The sequence below is a fragment of the Schistocerca serialis genome, chromosome 12 (genome assembly GCF_023864345.2).
Source record: "Schistocerca serialis cubense isolate TAMUIC-IGC-003099 chromosome 12, iqSchSeri2.2, whole genome shotgun sequence".
Classification (NCBI taxonomy): domain Eukaryota; kingdom Metazoa; phylum Arthropoda; class Insecta; order Orthoptera; family Acrididae; genus Schistocerca; species Schistocerca serialis.
The window spans coordinates 133,871,148-133,892,333 of record NC_064649.1 but is presented as its reverse complement, the minus strand read 5'-3'; the positions used below and the strand labels follow the sequence as shown (position 1 = coordinate 133,892,333).

At 37.6% G+C, this 21,186-nt stretch overlaps 1 protein-coding gene across 1 annotated transcript in view; it reads right to left on the bottom strand.

Annotated features, from left to right (window-relative positions):
* LOC126428046 (intermembrane lipid transfer protein Vps13) overlaps positions 1-21,186 on the bottom strand; it is a 487,343-nt gene that overhangs the window by 460,392 nt on the left and 5,765 nt on the right. The window contains exons 4-7 of the mRNA XM_050089923.1: positions 20,192-20,415; positions 14,047-14,191; positions 9,809-9,928; positions 3,725-3,851 (exon numbers count right to left, since the gene is read on the bottom strand). Coding sequence (XP_049945880.1) covers positions 3,725-3,851; positions 9,809-9,928; positions 14,047-14,191; positions 20,192-20,415 — 616 coding nt within the window. The remainder of the gene's footprint in view (positions 1-3,724; positions 3,852-9,808; positions 9,929-14,046; positions 14,192-20,191; positions 20,416-21,186) is intronic.

Here is a 21,186-nt window from a genome sequence, read left to right as displayed (position 1 = left end):
TATGTATGCCATTGTTGAGTATTTGTCCAATCTTAACTTCAATTCAAATGGGCTCAGGCAAAGTACTGTGATCTAGTGATGTCAGTCAGTACTATCTCCATGAAGGGTCTTACCGCTGTAATTTATTCTCGTAACAACAATTACAGTCAGTTTAATAGGTTTTTTTTTTTTACATTTAATTCTGGGTTAATTTTCTTTCTTGTTTCATCTGCATCTGAATGTCACCATCTTGTTCAAAAGCTCATTAAAAGGTGGTAATATGTTACCCAGTATTTTGATATTGGAGCAGTGACCAAGTTTCTCATTTGCAAGCCGCTTGGTAAATCATTATAGTACCTTATAACCAAATAAAATATTACCTTGCATCCAGAATCCACTAACATTTTTTGAAGGACAACATGCTCGCCTTTCAATGTAACTCTACTTAAACAGCACCATAAATGTTTGTGTACAGTATCCACACATGTATGAGAACTTTTATTGCAAACCTGTTCAAATAGAACAAGAGTAGTAAGATTATAGCAATAAATTTTATGTTTTACTGTACTTCACAAAAGTGTCAAATTTTAAGCATAACAACAACTGTTGTGGTGGCTAGTCGATAGTTTCTCGTGTATCCCTTTCAGCAGCATCATGAGAGTACAAATGTCACTTGCTCGTTCGAGCTAGATCAATACAGCATACAGCACTTTGGCATATCGCAAAATTTTGAACTTTTTGAGTGCGAGTACCGTTTGCCCCACCTATTCTTCAGAATTCTTCAAAATGAATCTGCATGTAACTTCAGTAGCCCAAGCTTCAACTGTATTTGTAAGAAAATCCCTATATCAATCCATTAAACAATGTAAAAATTAATGATATGAATATAATAGAGGGAAACATTCCACGTGGGAAAAATATATCTAAAAACACAGATGATGTGACTTACCGAACGAAAGCGCTGGCAGGTCAATAGACACACAAACAAACACGAACATACACATGAAATTCAAGCTTTCGCAACAAACTGTTGCCTCATCAGGAAAGAGGGAAGGAGAGGGAAAGACGAAAGGATGTGGGTTTTAAGGGAAAGGGTAAGGAGTCATTCCAATCCCGGGAGCGGAAATACTTACCTTAGGGGGAAAAAAGGGGTATACACTCGCGCGCACACACACACATATCCATCCGCACATACACAGACACAAGCAGACATTTGTAAAGGCAAAGTGTTCATGTAGTTGTGAATGCATTATATCAGAGCCAAGAATCCTCAAATGTGGGCAAATTCTTGGTGTTCATATAGTGAGGTGCTTCTGTGATCAGTGTAGCTGAAGTGTTGTATGTTTCAACAAGAATTATAAAGATTTACAGCACACACAGAGAAAATGAAAAAAAATCTCCTCCAGTAAGTCACAATGTGAACAAAACTGTGTGTTAGGTAGCATGACAGATGGTCACTGAACAGGATTGTGACAAAAGGTACGAGGACAACAGTTGCGAAAGTCACTGCAGAATTGAATGCCCTATTCGCGAACTCTGTCAGCATTAAAACACCACGAAGAGAGCTTCATAAGCACAGAATTGCAGGGTAAGCTGAATACCAAAACTATTCATCAGAGATGCAAACCCCCGTAACAGGAAAACATTGTGTTGACGCCTTGATACCTGGACAATGGTGCAATGGAAGAAAGTAATTTGGTGGTTCGGTCACGTTTCACACTGTTTCCAACTTCTGCGAGAATTTGCAACCCGAGAGTGGAACACTGTGTGGGTTTGGCAACGATTTGGGAAGCCATATTGTGGTATTCCATGGTTCCTGTGGTTACTGTGTAAGGTCACTTTACTTACAACCATTATGTGACAATGAATGTTACATTTGTATGTATAACACTACCTTTCTCAAAACTGTACCTAATACTTCCCTTTCACATTAAGTTGGACTGTAATTTAGTTGGTCCATAAAGGCAGTCCAAAGTAAGTCTCATCTCCTTCACATAACACCTGCACATTCAAAATATCCACACTGTAACATATTGTGAAATAACTGTACTGATATGGTGTAATCTAACTATGGTTTTTCAGTTTTATTATAACATTGTATAAAAGTTACAACAAAAAAGAAAAAAAAAGAAAGAATCAATGTAGCTCACGTGTACAATCTGTTATTGGTGCTAATATATCACACGATGTATTTGTTACTACATCAGTATTATTGTATTTTTTAGATTGACTGGCACATCTCATTAAAAGGCCCAACATAATTTTTTGTAGTTTGGACTTCATACTGTAATTTCTAATATTATGTGAAACATGACATGATTTTTGAGTTTTGATCCACTACTTTTAGTAATATAGTACATGTGAGAATAACGATCATAATATATCAGTGAATATTGTGCCATTAGCTTACTTAATGTTACTGAGCACCCGTAGACAGGTTCTGAAGATCTTTGGTCACACCTTAATAGGTGTGCCTATACCATGATATGGCAGCTTTTGTGTCAGCTAATGGATGTAATCATGTACATTACTGTATTGTTTTTGTGTCACCTATGCACAGAAACATGATGTATACCTGTCCATATGGGACTTCAGTGTGAAATTCAAACCACGTATTGTTTCTGGAGACTCCTCGCACCACTGAGAGGTGAAAGCCGGGCAAAAACAAAGACTGAAAAATCTGTAGTCCAACCGAGAGTTGATCCCTTGACCTGTCTGTTTCCAGACACATGCTTTACTGCTAGACCACTTTATACAGATAGTTTCTTTATAGGTTCTGATGACTGAGGTTGTGAGTATCAAAATATGTGTCTTGTATGTCCATAGCTTTTGACTGCATAGACTTGCAAACTAAAAATATGTATACCACCAATGGACCGAATACTGCAGTATCTGACAAATTTCAAATTGGTACCTCTACCCAATGCTAAGGAAAAAAGTCTCATCAGGTGTACAGATGGACAAACACACAAAGACAGACATCAAATAGCAACAAAAAAATTACTGATATACTTACAAATTAGCAATTTTCATAATTTTCTTTATTGTACTATGAACTCTTGCTTCTTGTCAAATTTCATGATTCTAGGTCAACAGGTAGTACCCAACAGGTTTGATGAGTAAGTCTGACAATGCCAAAAAAATGTGACAAATGTCTACATCTTTTCACAGCACTGACTTGGAAGCTTCAATTTTATAAACTGCCAAGGAACCATAAACCTTAGAATATGACAGATTTCAAGTTGATATATCTACCGGTCTCTGAGTAAAAGGTGTCTTAACAGTAGGACAGACAGACTAAGTGATTCTATAATAGATCCGTTTTTAGCAACTGAGGCACAGATCTCTAAAAAGCAACCAATCAAATTAAATTTTAGTAACAATTTGCTTGCACAAACCATGCAAATGGCAAGCTGTAGAAAAAGTATATCAACACCAACTAACTCATTATGTCATATAACCAAATTTGAATCTACATAATCATATAACCAACTTACACTGGATCAATTGCGCTAAAATACGTATCTTGGAAAGGGTAAAACCAGAAGTTGCATTTTGCTCGATGTAATGACCTGTAACTGTTTCATTACTAAATGAATGTGAATGTGAAGTAGTGAGCTTTAAGTATCCAGCCCAAAATGACAAAGTTTAACACCTTACGTAGGTTCCATTTCTGCAATAAGAAACATCTGCATGCGAACAAAATAATTCATCACAACTACAAGAAAAGTAATGGAAAATTCACCATTGCTTGTAGTGGCCTCGATAGGAACTCAAATGGGGGCGATACTTCCGGTATTGGGCAGCACGGTTCATGCGGTCCATGGACTCCAGAAGCTCAATCAAGTCTTGGTACTGCTCTTTGCTGACACCTGCAACAGTAGGCACACAGTTAAAAGTGCATCAACCGTTCTCCATCCTAAGAACGACAGTTTCAATCATTAATTTTAAGATCTGTTTCAATTTAGCACTGAACAATCATTGCCGTTTACTGATGCATGTTCCACTTTGACAGAAACAGATATACATACCATACCTGACAATATACGCCTGATAAACACTAAAAACTCATTACAAAATAATGGAGGTAATAGGATAAAAATATAGGGAATGAAAGGTCATTTACAACCAGACCACAATTATAAAGGACTAAGACAGGATTGCAGTCTATCCATAGTATTGTTACTCAATATGTATATCAAACAAGAGCTAAAAAAAAAAAGAAAAAAATAAACCACCACAATCAACTGAAAAGTAATTTGGAAAGTGGGCAAAATTTCAGGGAGAAGAAATAAAAATTATGAGGCTTCCCACTGACATTGTAATTCTGTCAGAGACAGCAAAGGATTTGGATGATCGGTCGAATGAAGCAGATAGTGTCTTGAAAATAGGTTATAATATGAGCATCATTAAAAGTGAAACAAGGGGAATTTAGTTGAATTAAGTCAGGTGATGCTGAGGGAATAAAATCATGAAATAAGACACTGAAAATAATAGATGAGTTCTGCTATTTTGGTAACACAATGACAGACAACTGCTAAAGTAGAGAGCATATAAAATCCAGGCTGGCAACAGCAAAAAAAAAAAAAAAAAAAAAAAAAAAAAACAACATTTCAAAAACTGAGAAGTTGGGCAGTACTTAATGCAAATTTACGTGTTATAGTGGTCTTCATGAAACTAGGCAGTTCAAGGTCACCTCTCCTACTTGCAGCATTGCCAGTTAGTGATAATTTCAAATGTTGGTAAAAAATATTTGATGCATCTACTTATAGTCTAGAATATGATATGAAAATTTCCAAAAGAAAATTTGTCCCACTCATTACCGGAAACACTAACAACTAAGGTTACAAGAATTTGTCAAGAAAAGTATTATTGTGCTTCAATCTGCGGAAAAAGTAGTATTAACATATTTAGACAAAAGAAGTAAGAACACTAAAAATGTACACACATTTTATAGTGAGAACATACGAAAACATACAATAAAATACTATAACCGAAGCGAAATTTTACAAAATAGATTCACATTCTGCAACTATGCGTTAATGTCAGCTGTTTGCCACACATGAAAATTTGTGCCAGACCGGGACTTGAACTCAGATTTTCCTGCTTATTGCGAGTGCTCAACTTAACCACTTTGGCTATCCAAGCATGTGTTCAGGACTGACAAACGAACTAAGTAGCCCACTGAAAAAACAGTTCTGGCTGTGGTGATGTAAATACTATTGGAAATCTTCAATTTTCTCAAGAATTTTTGAGAGTTGTATCTAACTGCTTTGGGTGATGAATATTTGAATTCTGAATTTCATGTAACATAAATAGAAACAATACAAACATCCAATTACTGTGCGGTGTCCTTGTCACTGTAGCCCGTCTTTTCTGGAGGTCCCATTTCAAACATTCTCACTCCAATAAACACAGAATTATTTTATTGTACTTGTAATTCCCAATCACCCCTGACATAATCGTCTTCTCCACCTTCCATTCTGGACAGTGGCAAGCAAACTACTTTCCCCAACATCCAAAAAAACAATCAGTTAAGTAGTTAATAATATACAGCTGAGGTTTGTAAGACATATTGAGTCTCATCTTTATCTACGATACTCATGGAGGCTGAAGCACTGAATTAAAATTTGTACCAGCACCAGAATTCGAATCCAGGTCCCTGCTTACTAGGCGGATTTGATAATCATTGTGCCACTCTGGCACTGCGGTTACCAAAGTTGCACGAATTACACTAGTACATCTCCATTCCTCATACTAATTCCAGTTCACACCTCCACCCGGTGCTGGTACAAATTTTAGTTCATTACTTCAGCCTATACCATTATCGTAGATAAGAGTGAAACTCGCCATGTCTCAGGGGCATCAACTGTATATGATTAATATATCACCTATGCCTGAGGCACAGGTAGGATTAACTCCATTTCACTCATTGCTAAGGCACTATTCCAATACTGGACAGCCTCGTCAATGAGGATGTGAGTTTATAAGAGGACTAGCAACGGGCCTAGGTGTGAGTTGCAATCTGTATGAGGGAGGGAGACATACTAGGGAATTCGTGTAACTATGGTAGCAACAGTGCCAGGGATTACAGCAGTTAGCACATCTGCCTAGGAAGCAGGAGATCCAGATTGCAGTCCTGTTACTGGTCAAATTTTAATTAATTGCTTTAGTGTACATCATTATAAAAAATCCTAACAATTATGGTTTTACATAAAAACAGATAACAGAACGAAGTTATCTGTCCAAGTGCCACGTTATAGTGGAAACTTGAACAATAACTAAAGGACTCTGTACAGCAATCACTCAGAGAACAATATCATTCATTTTTCATCATCATCATCTGAATCTAAGATTTGCTATTCTACCCCCACATCCATTCACTGCATGCCAGCTTGTGGTAAATGGCAAATCAAGTATCACTTCTGACTATCTTTCCCCCTCTTTTCTGTTCCATTTGTCAACAAAGCATGGGAACAACAAAAGTTGGTAAGTTGTCTAATGATCTGTAATCCCCTCAATTTTACTGTAGGGTTTCTTTGCAAGAAATATTTGGGAGGAGGCAATGTTGTCGACTCTTCTCAGACTGAAGATTTTCAGATTTTTGTCTATTACCTTGTTAGTGATGTAGATGGCATTCTCACAGCATCTGACAAAACTAAACCGTGACAAACCACACAGCTCTTCTCTCGGTCAGCTTCCTCTACTGATCCTACCTGGTAAAGGACCCAAACCAAAAAGGAATACTCAAAAACTGGTTGAACGATGGCTTTGTAAGCCACCTACTTTGTAGGTGGTGCAATACATTTATTAAGAATCCATTTAAATATTCTAATATTTAAGCTGTGCTTGTTACAATATGACTGTCCCCTAGTTTAATCCTAGATATTCCATGACTACTAACTAACAGCCAACTCTGATTTGACAACAGCCCGTGCTACCTTTGTCATACATTTACGTTGTAAAATGCCATTATTGTTTGGCACTGGCTTGGCTGCCTCGACAACGTTTTTAAACGTAGCTTTATAAAATCTAACGTAATAAAATGCCTTTCTGGTAATATTTTAATTTGCTGTGAAGTTGCCTTTTCATGGCACTACAAATTTTTATACCTCGTGTTATCCATTTAAGTCTATTAGTTCCCCCCCCCCCCCCCCCCCCCCCCCTATGGTTCTAAGAGGGAAGGTTTCACTGAACATTTCAAGGAAGCTAGTTAAAAATTTCTCAAAGCTACTACTTCTTACAGAGTGGTTATAATACCAAGACAAGTATTTCTGTTGTTTCAGTGGTACGTCGTTTTAATGGAATGTCTCTGAAGCTGAAGATGTGATTAAGTTTTCCAATCTAGTGAGGAAGAGCATTCCAAAATTGGGTCCTTGATACCAAAAAGGGCTTAGAGAAGATGGGCTGTCAGAGAGAGGATTTTGCTCTAACTGGAGCGAATGTTTCTATCATGTCATTCAGTCATTAACAATGAGGCCATTCTACGAATCACAGGTGTAAATTTTAGGTGACATGTGAAAACAGGAAAGTTATTTCAATGTTCTAGAGCACTGTTAGAAAATAAAAACATCAGAAACATATTTAATGTCATGGTATACATTTTTTTTTCTTTTTTAAGATCTAAGAAATATTTCCTTTTTAAGATGTAAAACATTTCTGATGATGGCAAATCTTCACTAATACAGCATAACCCTGAATTAATGAACCAACTTTTAAGGAAATCCTCCTTTTAACAAATATTTCTGTTGGTCTCAGTGAACCTCTCATAAGAACAATATTATTTCTCCCAGCTTTTAACGAACTCTGCTTTAAGAAGTAGTCCGCTTTTAAGAAATAAACAGAAAACATTTTGCAAATTGAAATCTAGTTTTTACATAATTCTTAACATGTTCTACTGAGCTTCCGATTTCTTTCCACTTCACTCCACACAAGTCACAATTTTTTACTGTGATAATCAATTCATCTGTTCGATGTGTGCCTAGATAATAGTCAATAGGTCAACTTCCCTTTCAGCAGTACCAACAGGTGCATTGAAAGAATCAGAAATCAATTTCCATTCAACTTACGTCACATGATCTGATATCACAATCACAGAGCCTACAAGTACGAAGCACAGTAAGTATTTTTGTTTCATTACTAGAGTGTTGATGTAATCAATTTTACCTTTGTGGAGTTACACGCTTTGAATGTAGAAAACTTAGAGTACAGCAAAACCTGATGATGACAATCTTTTTTACGAATCTTCCCAACATGGCAAAGAAATACAATTTTGCACCATCTACATGTGCAGCATATTCAAAAATAAGGAAACATTCTTAAGTGATGAAGCTAACAATTCCTGTGGTGCAGTTTCAAAGGCTAAGAAGTAGAAGAATTTCTATTAGCAGAAACATATGCAAGAGCAGGCTTGTGAAACAGCTCTGAAGATCGGCACTGAAATTTTTAGTGGATCGAAGCACTGGGTGAATTGCTTTTATAAAACATCATAAACTGTCATTTCAAATTTTAAGTGGAAAAAATGAGGCTCTGGTCACAGAAAGTGTGAACAAGTGGAAGAACATCAAATTGCTATGACTGATACAGGGTTATGAGCCCATACATATTTTGAAACTAATGAAACTGGCAAAACTTTCTGCAAAATCATATTCTGTTACGGGAGAAAAATGCCACGGGGTTAAAAAAAGTAAAGAAAGGATGATGACCCTATTGAGTGTAAACACTGATGGAAGTGAAAAGTTGCTGCCACTATCAATCAACCAGGTGTTTCCGAAACATAGAAACTCTACTTTGTACAACAGTAGCCCCTGGAGATGTCGGCAACAACATTTTCAGGTGTTTAGACGCTACAATGGGTGCAGCAGGAAAAAAATTGTACTTATTACTGACCTATGCCCTATGAATCTTAAGAAAATGTAATTTCTGAAGAATATGAAAGCTGTGTCCTTTCTCCAAATGGCACAGTTAAATCCAGATACAGAGTAACATGTGTGTACTAGTCAATTTCATTCTCTGAGAGGAAGGAAGTGATGAGATTCAGCATTTACAGGCTACACACGTTTGTAGTTGCCTGGAATTCTGTACCACAACAAACTGTTTCAGAAAGCATAGATGTGGCAGGTCAGTTGCTGTTGAAGACAATCTCGTTGAATACGAAGGATGGAGTAGCAAAGCTTATATTTATTAAATGCAACATTTCAGGGCATTGTTTGTTGCGATGATGACATCCTGACTTCTATATCCAACATTTATGCCAGTGAAATGCATATGAAAAAATACAAGTACGAGCTGGCAGTAACAATGAAGGTGACGACAATGAAGATGAAGAAGAAGAAATGCATTCCATCAAGTCCCACTGTTCCTTATCAAGGAATTTAGGAACTTATTTTCCTCTTTTACGAAAGAGGAATCAATTTTAACTATTATCAACAGATGGAGCAACAATTTCTTTCACTACAATATGCTGGAAAGACAAAATAAATGTAACCTACTGATTTATAAAAAAAAGTGAAGAATGTGTTCTGTGAGAAGTGTAATAATTGTATACTTACTGTAATTAAATATGAACCACACAAAATTGCTAATTTTGTAATTCAGCAGCCCTTATATCATCTCAATATGCTTGATTTATAATTCAGGATCACTCATTCCATGCACTCTGGCAAAACCCCCATTTAAGGAAAACCTCTATTTACAGAAAAAATATTTGGGTCTCCAGAGATACATTAAAAAAGCATTTTATTGTACAGTTTGGTTAAAATAAACATGTGTTTTGCTTTGGACACCACCAAAATATACCCACAAAAAAGAACATGTGGCAGGAACTCACCTACTGACAGCTTCTCCAGAGCAAAGTCCAGCAGCATCTTCGGTATACTGAAGTTGGAGCCATCCTGTTCGGGCTTAGGGTTGATACGTAACTTTGCTGATGAATTTATTGGTCCCAACACTGGAAACACAATTATTGTGTTACTTCACATCTAAAAATTATATCTGACATGCTTCCAAGCTTGTAGCCATTGAACAGAGGTATGGTAAAATCAGTACACAGTTAAAACATATCAAAGTGCTGTGGTATCACTCTTAAACTAAACTAGCTTAGTGCCCACTGCTTCCCTTGTGCTGCATAGTTGTTACAATAAAAATAATTTTATAAACATGTATTATGCATACTGAAAAATTAATACATTAAAGAGCTGTTTCTTTTTCTACACAAACTTGACAAAGCCAATGGGTCTTGGTAACTTTTAAATAGCTTTCTTTGATTTAGTTCACAAATTGCAATATGTTCTAAACTTTTCACATTAATTATGACCATAGAAGAATGGTCTTTTCCGAATCTGCTTCAGACCAATAAGCAATTCCAATAGCTGGGGTCTGAGGTTTTTGTTAGCCCTCCCATTTCATTTCAGTGCTTATGGTGATACTGCAATGGAAATTGTCGCTCCTTGCAACGTCTTTATTTGTACCTGAGAAGATTTAGCTTTAAAATTTTAAATATAACAAAATATTTTCATAAAAAATTTTATCCCCTTATGGGATGAATTTCCAAAAACACAAACTCTTTTTTATTTCTAGCTGAGAAGTCAAATACCAATTTTCATAGATTATAGATGTAGTTTTAAAAATTCTTTAGAAGTTCTTTAATAATGATTTATTTTCAAAAACTTTTCACCCACTATTTCACCGCCTCAATGGTTGAATTTCCAAAGATGACAAGACATTTATTTCTGGCCAAGAAACCAAATTCCAACTTTCGTAGTTCTAGCTTCAAAATTGCCTTAATAGTGACATATTTTCGAAAAATCAGTCCCCTACTTCACCCTGTTATGGGTGGAATTTTGAAATATTCCTTCTTAAATGATGCCTCCAGTGTAATATCAACACCCAGTTTCAAGTTTCTATCACTAGCAGTTTGGGCTGCGTGGTGATGAGTCAGGGAATCAGTCGGGACACTTCCTTTTATATACAGAAGGAAACAGTTACTTTCATATCCTTCCTATTTGCAACTTAGTTTCAAGCTACAACTTATTATCGATGGTAATTTACATTTCAGTTACATCAAATGTGTAGTTAACTTCACTGAGAAATTTTTGTTTTACATACGAGCTCTACCTTTAAAATTTCAGAGCATGGTGTGCTACAAAAATTTCATCCCCACTAATTATCGTATGCTCAGATATTAACAGTAATATGGTGTCTAGTGACTGAACCGCACACAGTACAGCTAACTAGTTTCAGTGTCTTTCCTAAGAGTGACTGTTTTGAATCTCTATCACCTATGAAGTGTTAAACTGTGCTACATTTCTGCCTCACGCATTGTAGTCAAATCATTAAAATTAAAGTAAGACGACAAGTAGCGTGCAGCGATTCCACCGTCAATGCAGGAGCACACCCAACCCCAGGAGAAGCAGCTGCATTGCCAGCACTGCAGACATCGGCAGTCTCACCCACACTACTGTGTCGGTGTACGCTCCACTCAATTGTACGAGCAATCCCTTATGCCATTGCTGCAGCCGTGTTTAAAAAAATTCAAAATATGATTGAACTTCTCTTCTACTGTATTTCTTTCCCCATTTCAACCAATTGTTCCCCAACACTCCATTTGAAACTCTGAACAACCTCCCCTTCTTCCAGTTCACTGAAGTACAAGAATTTTTATTTCCCATCTGTATGTAATTTCTTTTATTTTTTATCTGGCAGTCACAACCAACCAATTATAACCAGAGTCCATATCAGCCCCTAGAAATGTTCCAAGTACACAATTAGTTTTCCAAATATCTATCTTACAATTATACAAGTTATTTAAAAATTACTGGTGTCTTGATGGGTCTTCGACATACACTTCCATATCCTATACAGTCCTCCATCACAAATTTTTGTCTTGCGAGTTATCAAAAAACTTCTACTGCAGCTTGTTTTTTGTCTAGAACAGGAATAGCTAAGCAGTGGAAAATCCAGGATGGAAAGTAACAATACTGCGAAAAGGAAAGTTGCTACTCAATGTATAGCGGAAATGCTGAGTCACAGATAAGCACAACAAAAGAAAACTGTCACAAATAATAGCTTTCATCCAGTAAGTCCTTCATCAGAATTAGACGGCGTGCGCGCGTCACAAATAATAGCTTTCAGCCAGTAAGTCCTTCATCAGAATTAGACGGCGCGCGCGCGCGCCAAAACACACACACACACACACACACACACACACACACACACACACGAGACTGCAGTCGTGTGTGTGAGTTGTGTTTGCATGAGTGTGTATGTATGTGTTTGCCGTCTAATACTGACGAAGGCTTTACTGGCTGAAAGCTATTATTTGTGACAGTCTTCTTTTGTTGTGCCTATCTGCGACTCAGCATTTCCGCTATACATTGAGTAGCAACTTTCCTTTTCACAATATTGTTACAGGGATAGTCAACCTTTTTTTACATACCATTCACTTTTGTATCTCTGTTAGTGCCAAAATTTTCTAACTGCCCATAGCTTCCACAGTAAAGGTGATTTATGTAATAAGAAAATAACTTTACTTTATAAAATTTTGTAACACAGGTTTATGCTAAGTTAAAACATACAATAATAATAATAATAATAATAATTCTTAACGAGTACTTATTATGTCAAAATTTTATGAAAAACAAATGAAAAATTTTTGAAACTCCTACTGCCCACCATGAAAAGTTGGAACATCTGGAACATCCAGTACACCTAGACCATGGTAGCTACCACTGGCCTTGATGATCCTCTACGGTCCTCACTATTTCACTAGACTAACAATAATAATAATAATAATAATAATAATAATAATGGCGTGTGACGAGGGCCTCCTGTCGGGTAGACCGCTTGCCTAGTGCAAGTCTTTCGATTTGACGCCACTTCGGCAGCTTGTGCGTCAATGGGGATGAAATGATGATGATTAGGACAACACAACACCCAGTCCCTGAGCGGAGAAAATCTCCGACCCACCCGGGAATCGAACCCGGGCCCTTAGGATTGACAGTCTGTCGCGCTGACCACTCAGCTACCGGGGCGGACTTCACTACACTGAATGAAAAGGTTAAAAAATACAATAAAAGACAAAGGGGATGAGATATGAAACAGACAAAAAGAAAAAGTGCAGTTAAAAAGTCATCTATAACTCCTGGGGTACAAAATTTTATCAACAAAAGGCGATACAGGTAGCTAGAATAGATCAACAGAAAGTGCACAATTGCAAAGAAGAGAGACTAGAGTATAAATGCAAGGCCTTACAATCATGTGAAAGATAGGTATCTATACAGGGAATACAAACTTTAAGACAATATTATGGTCAGTGAGAAGGAAGCAGATGATGAAGATGAGATGGGAGAGAAGAAGACCTTGATAGGGCACTGAAGGACTCAAATCACAGATATTTTGTTCAGATGATTTGGAACTGAGAGGCTACTTCTCCACCACCTTCCCTCTGAACTCTGACCACATCTCGGCTACTATCACCTCTAATACTTTAGTACGTGGCTCACAGTTCAGATAGTGAAATGGTTGAAACTTGAATTATTTATTCTATGCAACTAGTTTAAGGCGCTCATCACACAGTGCCAAGAATGTCTTGGAAATAATGGCAACTGCCTGGAAAAAAACAGTAGAAATTTATGTGCACAAATTTCTTACTAACTTTCTGATCAGAATCATTTGTGACCTTTACTAGCAATAAGTCCCACAATAAAACAGTCTTGGGAAACTCATCACATTGTATTTAATGGAACAAGGTGGCACAGAACATCCCACACAAGAAATCTTGTTGTGAATGAATGCAGTTCAAGGAACTATCATTTTGGAACTCCATTTTTATCTTTTTTCCTGTAAACCTCTTACTCACACAAACAGCAAGACAATTTGGTTTCTCTGAAGTCTCACTACTGACTACATCACACACAAAGTATTCCTTCCATTATTTTTAATGTGGTACTTGTAAAATGTCACTACTCCCATAGAAAAGAATTCAGGCAATAGAACCACTAGCAAAGTGAGCAAAAACAGGAGCAGCAAGCATACTACAGACCTGAACATTGTGGCACATGAACTTACTGTAACTGAAGCCCCGTGGAGCCTTTTCCTTCGAGCAGATGCTATCCTGGAACTCCGTCAGCAGCGCTTTGTGGTCACCCGCACTATCTGGGAAGGATCTGGTCTTGCAGTTCCAGTACACAGCCAGACACTCCAACACAAGCACCTGACAAAAAAAAGGTTTATGGAGCTTACTGTGAAAATGATACGAGGAAATAAACATGAGAAAATTTATTTACTGAAACTTGCTTTTCAAGAGGCATATTTATTTTTTATTACAAAATTACGAAAGCAGTTAAAAACGTATCAGATTCTTTAATATTTGCAATAGCTTTCTGTCAGTGAGCACACATTAGAACTGTTACCTTAAGCTGCTGGAGTAGTCTAGTATGTAATAATGTTCTCTGATTCCAACTCTTAAGGCCCGTCCACACGCAACAATCTGTCTGCGCAAATGTCTGCGCACATCACATCTGCGCAGACAGATCGTTGCGTGTGGACAGAAGATTTGCACCAACCTGAGGTGTGTGCAAACCTGGAAGTTGGGGTTGGAGGTTTGAGCGAAACCTCTCAAATCTGCGCAGACAAGTTGGAGCGTGTGGACAGGAGATCGCCGCAAATCTGGCGCGAAACAGCTGTTTGCTCAGTCTAGTGTTTGTATTTGTGCGCACAGGGCTTTAAAATGGCTGATACTCATCAGTGTTCTCGAGAGTTTGTAAGTGAATTCATTGAAATATACAGAAACCACCCATGTTTGTGGAAGATTAAAACTAAAGAATATAGTGACCGAGGCAAAAAGACAGCAGCATACAATGCTATACTTGAAAAATTGCGGGCAGTTGACGCCTCGCAAACAGAGAAACTGTAATAAAAAAAATTGGTTGCGAACTGTTTACCGAAAAGAGTTATCCAAAGTTCAGAAATCTAGAACATCTGGTGTAGGAGTAGATCAAGTATACCAGCCAACGTTATGGTATTTTGATCTGCTTGGCTTTCTTAGTGATCAAGAAACGCCAAGACCAAGCAGGAGTACAATTGAAGATGAAATTGGAGTGTCAATGTGGGAGGAAACGGAACTCGAGGTAATGTAAAACAATATATTTCACATACGTTTATCAAAAGTTTATTCAAAAGAATATATTTGTGTGAAAACATAATAGAAAATTAACTACTGTTATAAAAAGAACTCATCCTTCAAGACAGCGTAAATAGCTTCACATGTGTTGGGTATTATTTCACTCAACGCTTGTTTCGATATTGCAGTTGAAAATTCCAAATCCTTGTAGCTCCTTCCTGTTGCTAGGAATCTTAATGTTACCGCCAGCCGTTCATGAGGAGAAATTGCACTTCTCATACAAGTATTTTTTCTCATATGAGGGGTTACAAGCTTTAAGAGATAATTATAAGTTTCGACATCCATCCGCAAATAATTTCGCCAGTCGTTAGGTTCGCTCTGCAACTCTGGCAGTAAATTTACGTGAGAAAACTACTTTCGCTTTAGCAGCCACTGTCTACACCAATTTGACCGCTTTCTCTGTTTCCTACGGTTGGTCTGAATGCTTTTTTGCAACACAATTTGCGAACACAGACCACAACAGAACTTCGTCCATTTCTATATTTCAAAATAACTGAATTAAATTTTTGACGTTTACGGGGAGCGTAGTCGCTGATGTTTCTTTTCTACACCGACAGATGGCGGGCGAGTAGTAGATTGGGGTTTGTGTCGTGTGAACACACCACATTTGCAGCGATCTTTTGCATGTACAGACATCTGCGCCGATGTCTGCGCAGACAGATCGTTGCTTGTGGACCGGACTTTAGAATAAATGTCATGTTTCTTTCACTCTGCAATTTATTTTCTGTCTACAATTACCTCACTAGGTAAATAAGCTTACTACATAACTGTAGTTCTAAGGTAAACTTCAGAATTGCAAAATTACTCCACCTGCTATATTTTCCAAATTAATCACATTCAGACAGTAATTTAGGTTAAATAAGAATATTTGCTCCCAAGATCATGTGTTTAACAATTATTATTTCCTCAATGACCACTTTTGACATGTGTAGTTCCATCTTCAGACCTACAACATGCTGCGACAATAACATTGCTATGACAATCTGAATAATTGTAAACCAGTATACAACTTGAAACTATCACGTTATAACCAGGTCACAATCTTCTACATACGTCCTGGAAATAATATTACTGTGCATGAATCATACAACCATAATGACAGCACCCTCCAGTCACAAAACACAGGTGCCACACTGACTTGTCGAAAACATAAAACAGAGCAATTAAAAAGTACATCGCATCAACGGTGTAGCGAGTTCTTCCGTGGAGCCATTACGGTTATCACCCATCAGGAAAGACTGAGTGAACTTGCAGCAGAAACGATGATGGGCAGTTTATGCGCTTGGCTAACAGGTGGCATTAGTGAGCCATTACATTGATTATTAAATATTCTTTGAAATACAACATTGTACTTATTGGAAGCATTGACACAGAATTGGTTATTATGTAATGGAAAAATTATCTATCAGCCTAAGCAAAGAGAATTATAAGGAATTACAAACTGTATTTCACAAACTATAAGACACACCTAAACATTTAAGCACTTTTTAACAAACAACATTTTAACCATTTTTATTACTGGACTGCAAAGCCAAACTAAAAAAAAATTCTTAGTTTATAAAACCAAACTGACTTCCCTCAAAATCATTATCTGAACTTTCTTCTTCTGCTTCTTCTTCACCTTTGATGTCGTCGTCATCGTCATCACCATCGTCATCATTGTCCTCTTCATATATAAGATGGTCATTACTGCCATCAAGAGCATTACTTATGCCACATTTCTTTAAAGATTTAACAATATTGTCTTCTCTCACTCCACACCAAAAGTATTTTATACACTGACACACTTGTTTGACTCTAGGCTGTTTTGAAGATCTCTTTGCCAAGAATTCATGTTGGGTTTCACCCATCACCCATTTGTTCTATTCCTCTCTCATATACGCTTTAAACGATTTATTTATCGAGACCTCAAGAGGTTACAATTGTGAAGTAAGTTCTCTCGCATTAGCAACAAGCTCTGTTATTTCCTTATCTCAATTTCTCTTTCACAGAATTTTTAAAATTACTACTAAACTGATCTAGCACAAGATGAGAACTCTTCTTCAATAAAGCACCTTTCCTTCTCTCCCATACTCTGTTAATCCATAATTTCATACCAGCCTCAGCCATCCAACCCTTGTCATATACGTGAACAACATCACCTAGCTGTATATTAGAAGATTTTGGCATTGTTTTGCGCCTGAAAATGATCACCGGAATAAGTTTAGTACTGTTAGCACAACATGAAAGGACGACAGCGTAGTGCATTTTTTCATGTCCACTTGTTTTTATAGTTACAGTTTTAGCACCTTTCATGGCAACAGTTCTGTTACTCGGCACATCGAGTGTCAGAGGACTTTTGTCCATATTCGTTATTTGGCTTAGTTCCACCCTGGTTTTCTTCCAATGTTGAATAATAAAGCAAGGGAAAAATAATATTTTGTCTTCATATTCTTGTGACATTTTCTGAGATTTTTTGGTTTTGGTTCACATGCTACATCCATGACACTTCAGAAACCTGTAGCACCAACCAACTTCGCCCTTAAAGTCTGTTAAGTTCCACTGTAGCATTAGCTTACAAGCAAATATGTCAGTCATTTTTGTATTAATTCCAGTGCCATTTTGACAGTGTCCTTGGATACATTTCAGTACGTCATCATCTAGTTTTGGCCTGTATTTGCACATTTAGTCTTCCTCATTTTTTTCAGATCATCTTTACTAGCCTGCCAGTCACAAACAGTTCTTTTTCTGTTGGTGGAGGGCCGAAATCCCACTCAGCTGGTCTGTTTCCAATTTGTTCTGCATATACTATTACTTTCAATTTACAGCCAGCATCATATGGACACCTTTTACCTTTTTCCCTTCATGAAATTAGCTACTGACAAAAATATTGTACTGTTACTGATAACACAAATCACTTTCTAGTTCACTGGCAGCATAGAAGGCAATGGCGCATCATAGGCTAGACTGTGTTCTGGACTTGTGATGGCAGGGTGGTAGGAAGGGAGACAGTATTAGCAAGCTTGTGAATTCCAACAACTCACGTTTCTCACATTGGTGCACTACTGCTGCCAGTTGAATCCAATGCTGTCAGGTAGACATAGGTTTCCCGCAGCATCGAATAAATGGCCATTTTTAAGACTGATGAAAATGTTAAATTCAACAGGGGACATTTTTATTTCAATTTTGAGTATAAGACAACTGAATTGTGAAAGCAATTTTTCGGGAAAAAAAAGAAGTGTCCCTTGTATTCTATAAAATATGATAATAAGAAAGAAAGAAAGAAAAAGGAAAAAAAAGAGTGCATTGAGGTGTGCATGGGAGCATTATCGTGATGCAATTTCCACAAGTGGTTTTGTCACAATTCTAGTCATTTCCTTTGGATTGCTTCACACAAATGGCACATAACTTCCAGGTAGTTCTCCTTACTGACTGTAGCACCACAAGACATGAACTCGTGGTGCACTGATCCCTTTGCAATGAGAGAAAACAGTGGGAAAAATTTTCACACGTGACCAAATTTGTCGAATTTTTTTTTTTTTTTGTCTTGGGTCTCCATAGGGAGGTTTGGGCCTCTGTTTTGATGTCACACCAACATACCCATATTTTGTCACCTGTTATAACCTTGTTGAGCAGTTCTGGACCATTGTTGGCTCCATTCAGCAATTCCTGAAAAATATTTGAGTTACATCGTTGTTTTTTAATTCAACAGCTTCAGAACACACTTTGCTGCTATGCATTTCATGCAAAATACATAATGCTTAGCATGAGCCAAAGGATATGCTGACACCATCAGCAACCTCTCTTATTGTGATTCAGCAATTTTCCAGAACCTTTCTTTTTCACATTTTTGTCACTAATTTATGTATTATGGCATCCAGGGTGGTTGTCATCTTCAATGTCTTCTCAACCCCCTATGAAATGTTTCTACCACTTGTAAACTCACAGTCTGAATGCAGTGCTGCACTTTATTCCATTTTTAAGCAAAATTTAATGCAAATTCTTTGATCCATCATTTTTGGCAATATAAATTCACTGAGCACTTGAAAGCAGTCATCAGGAATGTGTGTACCAACTGGAGAAAACAATTGAAAAGCTGATGTATAACGCCTGTGAAATCAAAAACATTCCTGTTACTTTTTTTTATCTCATTTTGCACTTAGCGATAAGGAAAATTATTCATTTGGTAATCATCCTGTGTCATTTGTTCTGGCCTGACCTTTTTTGTAAGTCTCACAACAAAATCTGTGATGTCACTGTTTTCTCATGCATTACTCTTGTGGTTCCAAAGAACTGTAATTATCATTTTATGGTATGACAGTGTCTGCTTTAGTGTTTGTGGCTACTGGGAGAATGAAAGTGGTTGCACTGTTTGACTGTTCTTCGGTTGCTGCACCCCCGCCTTGTCCACAGTCATGATTCTTCTTAAATATTCCTCTCCCTCTTAAGGTAGCACTGCACGAATGTCGCAGGTGAACCCAGTCTTTCGGTTTTGTGAAGATCTGTTAGACATTTTGGCACTTACCATGCACAAAACCTCTCTGTGATAGTGTTAAAAATGGTTAACTGGAAATATCAGGCACATTTTCAAAAAGTTCTAAGAGTGTGAACCACGACTTATATGCACAAATTTTTTAGCACGTTCACATCTGTGCAACCAGCATCGAATTTTTTGTGCCTGTCCGTCAACACACCACCCACATACGCACAACACATTTGGTGACAAATCTCAGCACCACTGACTACTCTTGATTGCAGGAAGCAAATAGCACAACATATGTTGTAACTGGCTGGAGCTGCAATAGCACTGTCCATTTCGATAACTTACTCATAAATTAAACAGAGAGCTGACTATCACAATGTGACCTTTGAAGTCTCCTTTTCCAGCCACATAACTTCCAACAACCTAAAAGCAGTTGTTTGTTTTTAATAGTCAATCAAAGGTTAATTTACAAATAGCACTTATAAAATTGGAAAAGTGTATCCCTTGTGGGAGTTTGGTCACCGAGATTAAAGTGCATAACATAACTATTCAGAAGTTGTACGACTGACCTTGTAGAACATGGGCGAGTCGTCTTGCACAATGCACTCATTCCATTTGTCGTCAGTGCTGTGCACCGATAGATTGTGCAGTGTCACACCCACCGAGAACGGCCGCTGTGGGCAGGTGTATCTGTCTTCATACCGTATGTGGATGTCGTGGATGTACACCTGCACGTTCTTTATGATCTGCGCCGCCAGCTTCTCGGTGAATGTACTCGGCAGCTTTTCCTTGTCTGTGCAAGTATATGATGAAAAAAATCTGTATTAAATCTCTAATCGAGCATTGCAGTCCCACAAGCGCGTGCGCGCACACACACACACACACACACACACACACACACACACACACACACACATATATGTGAAACTGTTGGGAGACAACATTTTAGATAAGTCACAGATTTATCTGAACAGTACAAGTGCTCAAAAATGGATGGACATTAACTGATGAAGATGTAGATTTAGGTCAGCTGGCATCACACCAGAAAATGTTCACAAAGGATCAGACTCTAAAAACTGTAGATAGACCATCTGAGCTTCTGCAACACATTGGAAGTAACTAATCTGAGCTCTGTCCAAACACGTCTTCAAAGGTTCAACAGTACCAATGACACCAACCGACCACTATGTCATCCTCATCTGACAGGCATCACGGGATGCGGATATGGAGGAGCATGTGGTCAGCACAATGCTCTCCTGGCCATTCTCAGTTTTTGTGATCAGCAGCTAGGAAATTAGTTAAGGTATACGCGAATGTATTCTGTCAGAAGTATTGAACATCTGAAGGATTGCAGAGAGGTTTATTTCATCACTCCTTCAATACAATCACGAGCAACATATGGAAGCCCGTAAGGGATTTAAAAAGCTGTGTCAAAAGATCCTAAGGTTGTCACTGGTGATAGATGTTAACTTCACAGATATGATATAGAAACTAAGAATCATTCATCACAATGGGAAATTCTTCCCATCCTCTTCTGCCTACACACACACACACACACACACAC